Consider the following 13,798-nt stretch of genomic DNA (forward strand, 5'->3'; position numbering starts at 1 on the left):
AGTTCTTCCCAGAACTCAGAAGAAAATCACTTCTATTACTTATACTCACAAAGAAATCAAGCTCTAAGGGAGAGGAAAGAAAAAAAAAAAAGGGAATGAAGACTTTGCTCTTTAGGCACGAAGAAAGCTGGCTGCATGTTCTCTCACAGATTCATTCTGCTCTGCAAACACAGTCCCTTCAGCCCACCGGCAATCACCAGTAGCCAAGAGGAGTCTATAACCCCAATCACGGATGGGAAAAGAATATCTGCAGAAAGACACCTTACCTCTCTGAAGACAGGCTTGTTGTTATTAATGTCGTTAACTCCTACAATAACCTCAGCAAAACTGCTGAGAGGGGTGGGTCCCCCCGAGGCGTTGTCATCTATCGCAGTGATGTTCAGTGTGTATTGTGGCCCTTTCAGGCTGGGGGGTGGGTTTCTGCGGAGTTTAATGATACCTACAGTTGGAAGCATAAAGTGTCACTTTATTTTACCACATAAACAAACAAACAAAATCAAGAGAGCATCACATTTCTCTGCCGCTGTATTGTTGGTTCTGTTTGTATTTTGGTTGCAAAGCACAGGAATCACTCATCTTAGACCGCAAAGACCTTGGACCCAGGATCCCAACTTTTGGGTGATTGATACGAGCATCGTATCAAAGAGCTAATTGTCACTGATACAAAGCATCCCCATTTGAAGATTAGATAAATATGGTGCTTTCTTATGGCTTTTGACACAGAGGTGAAGCAGAGTCAATACAGATTAGACAGTAAATAACTGTTCTAAAACCTCTTTCCTTACCTTTCTGACTATCCAGTTCAAAGTTGCCCTCCTCGTTGCCACCTGTAATCAGATACTGCAGCCCATCTCCATCGGGGTCCTTTGCCTGAACAGTAGCCACTAAGGTGCTGGGACCAGCATCTTCCGAAAGGAATGTTCTATAACTGATGGACATGAGGGAGCAACGGCAGCACATTCAGTACCGGAATAGCCATCACCATGTTAACCATCAGCCAAGGATTATAAAGTCATTATGAATGTAATTTTCCTTAAGCTTCAGGCATGCAATCATGCAATCTTTAATCAGTTTAAGGCCAGACTTCCAAAATCTTTGTTCAGTATAGGGTATGTATTTTAAGATTGTAATCCTGCGTTTTTGCCTTACGTAATTTCCAAGGATCTTTTGGAAGATATCAATATTTACATAGTACTTTGCACTGCAAAACAGGATCACTTTTCTCATCTCCTAAAGATGAGAAAAAGGACTAGTATCTGTCATGCAGTGTTTGTTATGTCCCTATCTACTAATGGAAAGCATCAGATACTACAGAGATGACTGTAAAACAGTATTTCATTTTGTAAATAAATGTATTTATGTTTTATATTTAAGACATGTCCATACTTTAAACTTGTGCAAAAAAATATAAATTCTATTAGTTCAGGAAAATGCATTCAGAAAACAGGGTCTTGTAAAGTTAGCTTATAATAGAATCTGCTGATGGTAAAATTAAGTTTTAATGTTTGCTAACTACCATCTTAATATGCCGTACATTTATACATGGACAATCACTTTGAGAACTAGAATTCAACACAGTCAAAATCATTCCCTATCGAGGTAGGTCTTTTTTACTCATTCCCTTCTCTCTATATAAAACAGTTGCTCCATAAAGTCAATACACTGGTATCACAACTGGTGTATTTTTTGGATACAACCTAGAGGGCTGACTTCTACAAAATTCATACAAATTACCCCTCAATTTCACCGGTACTTATAGTTGCACAGAACAAGAAGCGACTGTTTAGCCAAGTGTTATTGAGGTTACAGGTACGAGCAGCACCAGTAGAAACCAAAGCAGGCGTTCAAGCTGGCTTACACGGACTGGGAGAAGACAGGAGCCTCATCATTCACGTTAGCCATTCGAATCCGCACAGACGCCGTCCCTGTCCGAGGGGGATGTCCTTTATCGACAGCTATCACCACAAACTCATACATATGGTTTGCTCGCTCAAAGTTCAGCCTCTGGTTAGAATTGATGACCCCATGACGCGTGATGGAAAAATCAGTGCTCTGGATGAAGTAAGTGATCTCAGAGTTGGAGCCAGAGTCACAGTCTGTTGCAAGCACTGTTAGAGAACACATTTAATAGAACGGTCATGCTGCAGAAGAAGTTTGGTTATGCTATTTCTTACCAAGTAAACTTCAGATACTCTTTTTTTTCTTTTTTTTTTGAGAACACACGTCATCCAACTCTGTTTTATCCATAAAAGCCTTGTTTTTGTGGTAAGAGTCTGGGAACTCAGCAGGAGGCTGGGAGTAAAAAAGCAAAACATCTCTTCCCCCGGCTCCGACCCAGCCTGAGGGACGGCAGGAAGGCGGGTTTGCAAGAGAGCCGTGATCCCAATGCTACACAACACGCTTTGTACAAATAGCAGTCAACACTGGTAATTACTGCACAATCAATATGCATGTTGGTAGAACATTATCAGTCATAAACTGTGTCCTCGCTCTCTCCAGGGATGCCGTTCAAATTTAATTAGCTCCCAGCTATGTTATAGCTAAAGTACTTTTTAATTACCTGGTGCTTCAAGGTACAAAGAGTGATTAAGCATTCCTCCCCAGCAAGTGTTTATTCAGTATGTTGTGTGTCCCATCTGCTCAGAAGCAGCAAATCAGCAGAACAAAGAGCTAGAGCTCAAAACGTAGTATCCAAAGTGATTTTTAAGAACAGGAGCTCACCTCTTTAATTACCCTGCCATTTTTCTCACCAAACAATGAGGTTTCTACTCACACCCATGCTGGTATTAAACAAACCCCTTATTCCACCAGGATACAGTCGCAGCCATCGTGGTATCACACAGCTTTTTGGAAGCGGAACAGTGACTGCAGGGCATGGACACCCTGGCAGACAGCTATCACATCATCCAAAAATGAGATGAAGAGAAACACTACCTAATATTGGCTCAAAGGGGTTAATTTTCCTCAAAGGCGAAGAGAAAGATTTCAAAAGGTGCAGTGAAATGATGTGCTACTTAGTTGCAAAAAACTCAACTACCTCTGCCTGTGGAAAGTTACACAGGGGGGTTTGAAAGGACATTTAGGGTGGTTGTAATACTTTGTTTAATATCTCTCAAAATCCTGCTGTGAATAAATGTTTGGGTGTGTTACAGACTACTAAAGCAAGGGCTTTAGAGTTAATCCCTCTCTTGCCGCACTGAAAGACAAAATATATTAAAAACTCAAAAAAGATTGAAATGAAAGCGACTTAAACCAGTTAAATGTAGTGGTTTAAAGTATTGTTTCTATGAAGGCGTGCAGAAAGTTAAAAACATACTTGATTTGAAAAGTTATAATTTAATCTACAGCGCCATTATGGAGACATTATAATCATTCACAAAAATGCATTTTATGTCCTTAACGATCACACTTCTTTTTCCCCAGATGTTTTCTGGCAAATAGGGAACGTGATGCTTACTTGTACGTGACAAAAACATGCCTTACTTCCCAATGGCAACAGGGAATTCCATTCCCCTTCCATTTCGTTCCATCCTGCAAACTCATCAGCATTGCAAACGTATTTTGAGGATCATGCAGCAACCACAAACAGGTCTGTACTAGCTCTACCCATGCTCTAAGCTAGCTTAGTGCAAGCTAACTCTGGCTCAAAGCCTCGTACGATAGCACAAAGTTGCCAACCACAACGCCAAGCCTAGCTCTGCTGGCGCAGTGGTGCAGCTGGAGCATGCTAACCTCTGCCGAGAGCATCCCTCCATGCTTTTCAGATCACAGCTTGCTTGCATCCAGGCATCCTAAGGCACATGCAGAGAGCATAAATCTGCCCATAATGACTAAGTAGACAGACTGACTCAGCTAGTGTAGCATCAGCACTACAAACACGATACCAGCTAGACTTCGAGTGTGTTAAAATAAAAATGGTTGGCGACTGAATCCTACATTTACGTCACCCACAGTTTTAACAAACGGCATATATCATGGTGTCTTTTTCAGTACCGTCGATAGCAACCCAGTCAGTCACAGAATGGCAAAGGTCGTCTTGAATTTGCATTTCTTTTTGTTTGTGGGACATCCAGAGGTTGCAAACATCCCACCCAGGGATGGAGCTATAGCCAGGGCAAGAGCTGCTTTTTTTTTTGCTTTTTTTTTTCCCCCCTGAGATGATACTTGCTTTGTCAGTCGGCGTTAGTGGCACAACACTCAACCCGGCACAGGGTACAGGTGACTGCACATACCGCTTCGTTGCAGCCACTACCAACGCTGCTCAGCCCTTCAACACCCCATGAGCGTTCACCTGCCCATTCTCACTGACTGTTGCCATTCTCCCACCTCGCATTTTCTTTTTTAAGAACGCTCTTTCTCTTGAAATGTACCCCATATGGCAAGACAACCAAACAGGATGCAATTGCGAACCTTCCTGTACAGCTTTGCTGTTCTGCTTGCTTTGGACATGGGGCATACTTTTCTCCCCCTCAACTGAGTGAATTTTGATCAACTTTACAAGTCTCCTGGGGAGAAGAACATTCATCTTTTTAACGAAAGCCACACGCTTAGGAATTTTTAGGAGCTGATTGTTCCAATCAACTTATTTCTTCCCAAGAGCAATTAAACCAAAAAACGAGCCACAGGAAGCTCTGAACTCCCTCGATAAGTGTTTAGAGAAAGCAGACCCTGCAGCCCTGTTATCAGCATGTGGCTACACAAGGGAAGCTAAGCTTCTTATCACCACTCCATCCTGCATGCGTTCAACTTCGAATACCCGAAATTTACATCGTTGTCTTCAAAAGACACATCTTAGACATATTAATTTTTGCTAAGTCTTGCCTTGGCACTCACCCATTTCTCACATGCTTCACAACCCCTTGAGGTCTCAGCCCATGTTCCCGTTATTATCCCAGTACCTGCCTCTACTTCCAGTTTGAATACAGACAGTGAGCCTGTAAGCGTTCTCCCAGTTTCAGGCAGAACACATCTGTGGCATATCTCATATCGTGACAGACTATGTCAGATCTCAAAACATCTTTGAAGGCATTTAACCGACACCAGTAAAACAGGTTGGAGAATGGACTTTAATTCCTTGTCTGTTGGACTCCCTAGACTGAGACACAAGACGCAGCATCATTCAAGTTCAATCCTTATTTATGCAACCACAGTATTTTGAGAGTGACCTTGAAGTTTTGATTGGAATTCGAGGCTTCAAATTATTTCCAACAGCTTTAATCTTTCATCAGGATACTATCCTAGCCTCTAAAAATGTCATCTGTGCACTCGGGGTTTACGTGCAAGTGGTATGTGGCCATTTTAAACACAACAAACTTGGAACAATGACTGGTAAGCTACAACCACAAATATGAAAGTTCACAGGTTTTCCAAAGGTTTCTCCTTTAACACTTTGTACGTCAATTATACAGTGTTAATACCTATTTGATAAAATTAGCTGCCCATTTAAAAAACTGGTTTTTTTCTTAACACATTAAGAAAAAAAAACCTAGTTGCAGTTGCTTCCAGGACACAAAAAGATGACCAAGCTGAGTTAAAAGACAGCCACAAGATTTAAAGGAAACAAGTTACAACAATCCAGTAAAGTCACTGCCTGTCAGCTGCCTTAACTGCTCTTGGGATACCCCGAGGTCCCTCCTTGGGCACAGCTATGTGACCCAGCATGGTGGTCCTCACCGGAAGACACTCCCAAGTCTACTTCCAGGATACCTAAAAGCCACCTACAGACCTCCAGGAAAGCTACCATCCGCACCTTACAAAGCCAGTGTCCACTGTGGAAGAGCTGGCACTTCCTCACAGTAAGAACATGAACGTGTAACACAAATTGGCAGGTCCATGGCAAGACTGAAACAAAAGGCACCAGGATGGTCCTCACCTTGCAGTAGAGATGTGCCAACAGGAATGGTTTCGGGAATGTTCTCCCTGCTGTAAATGGAGTGCTGGAATTCGGGAGAACAGTCATTTTCGTCAGTGATATGGACCATGACCTGAAACAAAAGGACATGTCAAGAGGGAATTTTAGTTTCTACACTTAGGGGAACTGGCACCTCATTCTGGACACTGCCTGGGCAGTCATTGCTTTTGCTGCTGTCCCATTCTTGCATCTCCGATGTTAAACTTTTCCTCACACTACTGTAACACAGAGAAGTATTATCTCCTTCAGTTCCAAGCAGACAGGAGGCAAAGCCAAAGAGAAATAACAAGAGGCATTTCACAGAATCACAGAATGATAGGGGTTGGAAGGGACCTCTGGAGATCATCTAGTCCAACCCCCCTACCAGAGCAGGGTCACCTACAGCAGGTGGCACAGGAACGCGTCCAGGCGGGTTTTGAATGTCTCCAGAGACGGAGACTCCACCACCTCTCTGGGCAGCCTGTGCCAGGGCTCTGCCACCCTCAAAGTAAAGAAGTTCCTCCTCATGTTTAGGTGGAACTTCCTATGCTCAAGTTTGTGCCCATTACCTCTTGTCCTGTCCCCGGGCACCACTGAAAAGAGCCTGGCCCCATCCTCCTGACACCCACCCTTTAAGTATTTATAAGTGTTGATAAGATCCCCCCTCAGCCGTCTTTTTTCCAGACTGAAGAGACCCAAATCCCTCAGCCTTTCTTCATGAGAGGGGTGTTCCAGTCCCCTAATCGTCTTGGTAGCCCTTTGCTGCACCCTCTCCAGCAGTTCCCTGTCCCTCTTGAACTGGGGAGCCCAGAACTGGACACAGTACTCCAGGTGCGGCCTCACCAGGGCAGAGTAGAGGGGGAGGATGACCTCCCTCGACCTGCTGGCCACACTCTTCTTGATGCACCCCAGGATGCCATTGGCCTTCTTGGCCACGAGGGGACATTTCACAGAGCCTAGATCTGAACGCAGCACAGAGACCAGCCCTCTGCCTGCACCTTAAGGCCTCCTCCCTCAAGAGCACCTTCATGAGTTTTCTAGGCTACCCCTGTGTGTAACTGGTCCCACTAACGAGGTAACGAAGATTGCAGAGGGAGTGGGTAGGAAGTCAAGCGACCCACGTACCTCAGTCACACTGCTAAGAGTGCTCTCAACTTCCACGGCTTTCAGGAGGAGGTGGTAGAGGTGGTGCTCACTCTCGTAGTCCACGGGGTGGGTGAGGCTGAGCTCTCCGCTCTCCTGCCTCACCCTGAAGAGCCCGCTGGGGTTCGTCAGCAGGGTGTAGGAAAGAGGTTGGCTCTGGAAAGAAACAGCCTCGACAACTGCGACTCTGTAAAGAATGAGAGAATAACCCTTTGCTTCAAAACAACAACAAGAAAAGCTGTCTCCTGAGCACCTAGAAGAGGAAGATGGGGATGACAAAAGGTGAATTGCTCTCTCCCTGTCAATGCTGGCTCAGCTTTGTATTCAGACTGGAAATCCCCGTGCTACAGGGAGCCCTCCTGCTCTCTCTTCTCTCACCAAACCGATCCCCTGACATAGCAAGGTTGGAATAACAATCCATTTCAACCTCCTACTAACGTGAAAACATCTTTTTCTTCCTTTTTGTACCCTTCTAAATACTTGACAGCAGTAACTGGTTTAGCTTCAGTTACAGTGATAACTGAGCTACTATATTTTTGACTTTCTTTGAAGCTGTATGTTCAGAAAAGGAACTGGTTCAGAGATGGATGGGAAACCCGTGAAGCACAGGGCCTTTCCAGACCCTGCTGCCCCCCTTGTCAGGACGTAAAATAAATGTTTGCCTCCCTACTGTGACTTACGCTTTAAAGCTCCACCTCTCACAGCAGTCTCTGGCCAGCGTGACAATATACTTTAAGCACATCTCAGCGAAAGCTCCAGGGAAGGAGACAAATTTCCCTCCTCCTCCCATTCAGGCTCTTTTAAGGAGCAAGTGGCACATCTCCAGCAATTTTTCCTACTTCATCAGCTAATCTTGAGGTTTCCTACTCCTTCAAGGCCCTGTGGCACTGCTCCACCTGCTACTTGGAGCCTGAAAAGCCCACACTGCTCTCAAGCAGCTGAAGAGTGACAATAAAACCAGAGCCAGCTCGGCAGCATCTCCCCACCGTGGCTTAGCTACTCTTCACGCAACGGCAGAGCCCCTTGGAGACTTAGCTGGATCTATTTGCACTTCACGCGGGTGTTGTTATCACAAGAGTCTGGCAACGACTTGCCTTTCTAAAAAATTAAATACAAGTCAAGCTGGATACAAACAACTCCAAATCTGGTTAATTAAAAGACAGCATTTTTCAAGATTTCAGTTATATCTGAAGTGCTCCAGGAGATGCGTAGCCAGGAGTTTGGCTGCTTTAATACACAATGCAATGCAATAAGACCACAAGAGCAATAAAATAATAATTTCAGCAGAAGTCTGGTAGCCCAGACTGCACCATGTGCCACACTGGAGACTCTCAAACACCAGAAAAGCCATCATTTCTTTTAGAAAACAGAACACTATTTTTAAAGTGTAATAGGCTAACACATACACATAACCCTGAGAAGCAACAACACAAAATTTTCACTTTATTGTGTTCTGTGAAGTTCCTCTTAGACTGCAGGGAGGGAGCTCACCTAACAAAGTTCTACTTACTTTTCTCCTGCCGGAGTATTTTCAGGGACAAACACACTGTAGGACATGTTAGTGAACTGCGGAGGCCGGGAGCCCGCCAGGATGGAAACAGAGGCGTAGGGGCTTTTGTTGCCATACTCATCGGTGGCTTCCACAGTAACCACATACTCCTTGTTCCACGTCAAAGGCAAGCCAGTCGTCATGATAATGCCAGTATCCTTATCTACTTGGAATCGCTCTTCACCACCTATAAGTGTATGCACAAAGCTGGTCTGAAAAATGCCCCACTGCAAGAATCATAGAATCATAGAATGGTTCGGGTTGGAAGGGACCTTAAAGATCACCTAGTTCCAACCCCCCTGCCATGGGCAGGGACACCTCCCACTAGACCAGGTTGCTCAAAGCCCCATCCAGCCTGGCCTTGAACACTTCCAGGGATGGGGCATCCACAGCTTCTCTGGGCAACCTGTTCCAGTGCCTCACCACCCTCACAGGAAAGAATTTCTTCTTTGCATCTTCACTATTTTAAGGTAAGGTATCCTCAAATCATCTGCCTATGTCCTTGCACGCACTTCTTTGTTCCTCTCCAGTTGTGCACTCACACCGTGTCCTGTTGACTGGTGCAGTGCGAAAGAGATGAGAAAGGGTGAGAAATGGAGCCTTAAGCTAACGGTAAGGCTGCAATCGATTTCAAAATAGAAGTAAAGCAAAGAAAGTGGCAGCAAGAAAGATTACAATCTACATAACTCTTTTACTTAAAGCACCTCTAGTTTCTATTTGCTGTACGTGCTATATCATTAAGGATTCCCCAAGGGAAAAAAGAAATCTACCAGTGAAATGATAAAATGGGAAATTGTTAAGAAAAATCTGCAACTTAACAGAATTTTACCATTTTTTTCAGAATAGACCTACCTGCAACGAGTGTGTAAGTTATGCCAGCACTGGTGTTTTCATTGTTGCTGTAATATGCGACCAGCTGGTAGATGAGAGTGCCTTTTCGGGCCTCGGGATCGACACGTGCCAGGTAGGGGTATGGGTACATGCCCCAACACAGAAGTTCCTCTTCTGGGGCAAGGAGTGTCACGTGGCAGAGGTACCAGTCATTATCTGCAAAAGATGCACAGATTTATAGACAGCTTTTTCACAAACTGTTGTCGGGAATGTTTAAGACCTTATCCATTGGTATCTGTAAACAAACCAAATTGCCCATCACATCCATCCTATCGCGTGCACAAAACATTCAGTACAGATCCTGACTTTGGCAGCTGGACGTGCATTAAGTGCAGTTAACAACTAATGAAAAATACTTTCAATAATAGCTTTTAATTAGTTAGATATGCACATTAAATACTGTGTCAGTTACACCACTTGCCATAACACAGTTTTAAGTGCGCACTTATCCAGACTCAGGTGAAATTTGGCCTTTTTATTTTCAACAAATTCAGCAAAAATGCTGCCAGTTTTACCAGATCAGGTTTAGGGCTTATTAAAATACTTCTCTTAAAAATCAGTGGAAGTGGTAAGCAACCAAAACTCCCTAAAATTCTCCCTGCTTTAGGACTAACTTGTGTCATTTTCTCAAACCACTGGATATTCAAGGAAAGGCAGAGGTGCATTCCCCTTCTGCCCCCAGCATCCTGTCTGGTTGCATCTTAGGTGAGTGAAACACCAGCTTTGACACGGAACTGCCCCAGGACAAAGCCCTGGGCTTTGCTTTTGCAGGGAGAGGCAAGGGAAGGGGCAGGTCAGGCAGCAGCTGCAGGGAGAGAGCCAGCCCTGTCTCCCGGGAGGGGAAGCTCAGCACAAACTGCTCCCTACTGGGCATGGAGGATCTGGCATTGGCAGCAAGCACCTCTACCTGAATCCCTGGAGAAAACCGGGAGAAAACATTGACTGCGCCTGTGTAATTTTGTGGCTAAGAAGCGAACTCCGATACCTAAACCAATGGGTGCAGATGATGGCAGATGTCTAACCTTGGACTGTCAGACTTGGGAGCAGCCTGGAAGGACCCACACCACTGAGTATCCGACCTAGATCCCCTCTGGTCTCTGACCCGTAGCACGGTCCAAGGGCGTTCAAGTAGCAGGGTTGACCATCAATGGGACAGCTCCTGGGATCACCCCAGATCTGCTCCCAGGGTGGCTAGGCCACCGCTACTGCCAGCCCAAGAAAAGGGGTGAACCCCCGACATGCAGAAGAAACCACAGAGAAGAAAGAGAAGGAACCTCCTACTGCAAAGAACCTGTAGAGATTTAATCATAGTATTTTTACCTCTTGGGAGACCTAAATTCAAACCTTTTGAACTCACAGCAACTTGATAACAGATGCTAAAGATACATATGAGCTTCTTGAAGAAATTTTCCTAAGTGCATCTGTGTTCCAGAGGTGGCCTTGAGATTTGACTTCAAATCAGAATGAATATGTTATTGAATATATACAATAAGTTCAAATAATAAAAAAAATGAAACTAAATGTAGAAAGGGGGGGAAGTAGAACAGTACATACGAGAAATGCACATTGTCCGCCTTATAAAATATGATTACACATTTGAACGAACTGCACTGAGGTCTGTTAAGGGCTATACCACCACCAAAAGAAACACCCAGCCAGGCGTACTTATGGCTTATACAGGAAACCCTTGATTTCTGCCTCCAGGAGGGTCACATTTCACAGAGGGTGGAAGAGAACAGCAGCATGTGGACAAAACCAGCACCAAAGGCAAGAAGTAAGCTAGAAATTCCAAACAAATTTTAACTGTAGACCTCGGGGATCTGATACTAAATAAAAGACTACCCACAGATAGAGACATCTGCTGACATGCAAGACCTCTATTTACAAGCAGCCTTACCCTGCAGTAAAAATATGTGCTGGACAAATTTACCAGAGGTAATCATTCCCAGGAGGGAAAGGACTTCATTGAAGTTTTGTGGGTTTTTTAAAGTATTTAAAATAATTTAAGACATGTTTTCTTCAGCTAGAGGAAATTCTTAGATTGTATGGTTTCTGGTTTTCTAATGTACCAACATTGCATACATAGGAACATTTGTTAAACATGCTCCTCTAGGAATTTTTCCTCTGTATTGATCAGTGTAACATGAGGCACAACGCTCAGCACGAGCCAGTGGCTCACAAAGCAGCTCTGCCAGTCAGTATTTTATCCATACCCGAGAGGGAGGGCTGAGAAATGCATGCCTTAATTAACCCAGCTACAGACAGTGTCATTTTGCTATGGCCAAGTAACGGAATGAAAACTTGTAAGCACATGGCATTAAAAAATATTTTTGTTCATTCACTGGTCTAATTCAGGCACTTCTAATTTCTGTGGAGATGAATATCTAATCGGGCGTTTTTCCCATTTAGTGAAACCCAGAGAATGATTTCAAAAAAGTAAAATTATACGGCTTATTCCTTAATATTGTCCCATGTGGGTGATCCACCCAACAACGAAGTACTCATCCTGCTGTACAAATCGTTAAAACCACCACCATGCCAAAATGTCAGCCCTAAACCAGAGCTTTATGCTTTAAAAAAGGCAGAGAAGGGAATAAATTTCACTGAGTTCAGGGCACCATGTCAGGGAAAATATTCGTCTTGTTCAAGTTAACAACCATTTCCTGGACTTTTACAAAAACTTCACCTCCCTCCTCTCTGAAATGTGTATTTAAATAGATTCATAGAATCAGAGAATCATTTAGGTTGGAAAAGACCCTTAGGATCATCAAGCCCAAACATTAACTAACACTGCCAAGTCCACCACTAAACCATGTCCCTAAGCACCACGTCTCCCCGTCTTTTAAATACCTCCAGGGACGGTGACTCAGCCACTTCCAGGGGAAGCCTGTTCCAGTGCTCAATAACACTTTCCATGAAGAAATTTTTCCTAATATAGAGTATAAACCTTGAGGCCGTTTCCTCTTGTCCTGTCACTTGCTACTTGGGGGAAGAGACCAATCCCCACCTCGCTACAGGCTCCTTTCAGGTAGTTGTAGAGAGCGACAAGGTCTCCCCTCAGCCTCCTTTTCTCCAGGCTGAACAACCCCAGCTCCCTCAGCCGCTCCTCAGAAGACTTGTGCTCCAGACCCCTCACCATCTCTGTTGCTCTTCTCTGGACACGCTCCAGCACTTCAATGTCTTTCTTGTTGAGAGAGGCCCAAAACCGAACACGGTATTTGAGGTGAGGCCTCACACCAGTGCTGGGTAGAGGGGGGTGATCACTTCCCTAGTCCTCCTGGCCACACTATTTCTGATACAAGCCAGGCAGCTGTTGGCCTTCTTGGCCACCTGGGCACTCTGCTGGCTCATGTTCAACCCTCACTGAACCTTGGTAAAATTCTGACACTAGCAAAGCCTCAGATCACAGACTCACGGGATGGCTAAGGTTGGCAGGGATCCCTGGAGGTCATCTGGTCCAACTGCCCTGCTCAAGCAGGGCCACCTACAGCCGGTTGCTCAGGACCGTGTCCAGATGGCTTTTGAATATCTCCAAGGAGGGAAACTCCACAATCTCCCTGGGTAATCTGTTCCAGTGAACTAAAGTTCTGGGGACTGGATTTCAAGAAAGATGTGGACCAGCTGGAAAGTGTCCAGAGAAGAGCAAAGAACACCACCAGAAAACATGGCTTGTCATGAAAGGATTTTCAGGAGACTGCAAGGGACATGCTAACAGTGCTATAAGATGCCGAAGGATCGGTGTATGAAGTCAGTCAGCTGTTCCCTGCCCCACAAAACAAAAAGTAAAAAACTTCCCAAAATAAATACGTTAGGTCTTGGAGAAGGAGGGTGCGGGACAGGAGTGGGGCAGGAGGGAGGGGAATCCCCCAGCAATTTTTGAATCATAAGGATAATGGAGCACTTGATAGCTGCTGGAGAGGTACAATATCATCCATCAATGAGATCTTTAAGACCTGACTAGACAAATATCTGCCAGCAATCACTTTGTTATAGCAAAGCCTGCCTCTAGGCAGGGGCATGGTACCAGCAAGACTGTTAAATCCTTTCCATCACACTTTAATCCCCCTGCCCTTCAGCTTTTGCATCTCATTGATTTCTGAAGCTTACATGTTCACATGCCACTCGTTCCCCGGCAGCCTGAGGGAATTTCTAGCATAAACATTCTTTGGACCTTGTGTTTTCCCTTGCTGTTCGCTTAAAGGTAAGGAGTGAGGGAAGGAGCTAATGCCACTCCAGAAACAGACAGTACATGAAAGGAAAAGCACAGGATGAGGCCAAACCTGGAGGGCTGTAGTGCAGCAGCAGGGGGTAATAAACTTCAGATA

The 13,798-nt window shown here is 44.7% G+C and overlaps 1 protein-coding gene across 1 annotated transcript in view; it reads right to left on the reverse strand.

Moving 5' to 3' along the window:
- LOC128906249 (neural-cadherin-like) overlaps nucleotides 1-13,798 on the reverse strand; it is a 61,875-nt gene that overhangs the window by 37,159 nt on the left and 10,918 nt on the right. The window contains exons 2-8 of the mRNA XM_054193264.1: nucleotides 9,435-9,629; nucleotides 8,544-8,769; nucleotides 7,016-7,220; nucleotides 5,873-5,984; nucleotides 1,859-2,108; nucleotides 786-928; nucleotides 267-439 (exon numbers count right to left, since the gene is read on the reverse strand). Coding sequence (XP_054049239.1) covers nucleotides 267-439; nucleotides 786-928; nucleotides 1,859-2,108; nucleotides 5,873-5,984; nucleotides 7,016-7,220; nucleotides 8,544-8,769; nucleotides 9,435-9,629 — 1,304 coding nt within the window. The remainder of the gene's footprint in view (nucleotides 1-266; nucleotides 440-785; nucleotides 929-1,858; nucleotides 2,109-5,872; nucleotides 5,985-7,015; nucleotides 7,221-8,543; nucleotides 8,770-9,434; nucleotides 9,630-13,798) is intronic.

The sequence above is a fragment of the Rissa tridactyla genome, chromosome 2, assembly GCF_028500815.1.
Source record: "Rissa tridactyla isolate bRisTri1 chromosome 2, bRisTri1.patW.cur.20221130, whole genome shotgun sequence".
Classification (NCBI taxonomy): domain Eukaryota; kingdom Metazoa; phylum Chordata; class Aves; order Charadriiformes; family Laridae; genus Rissa; species Rissa tridactyla.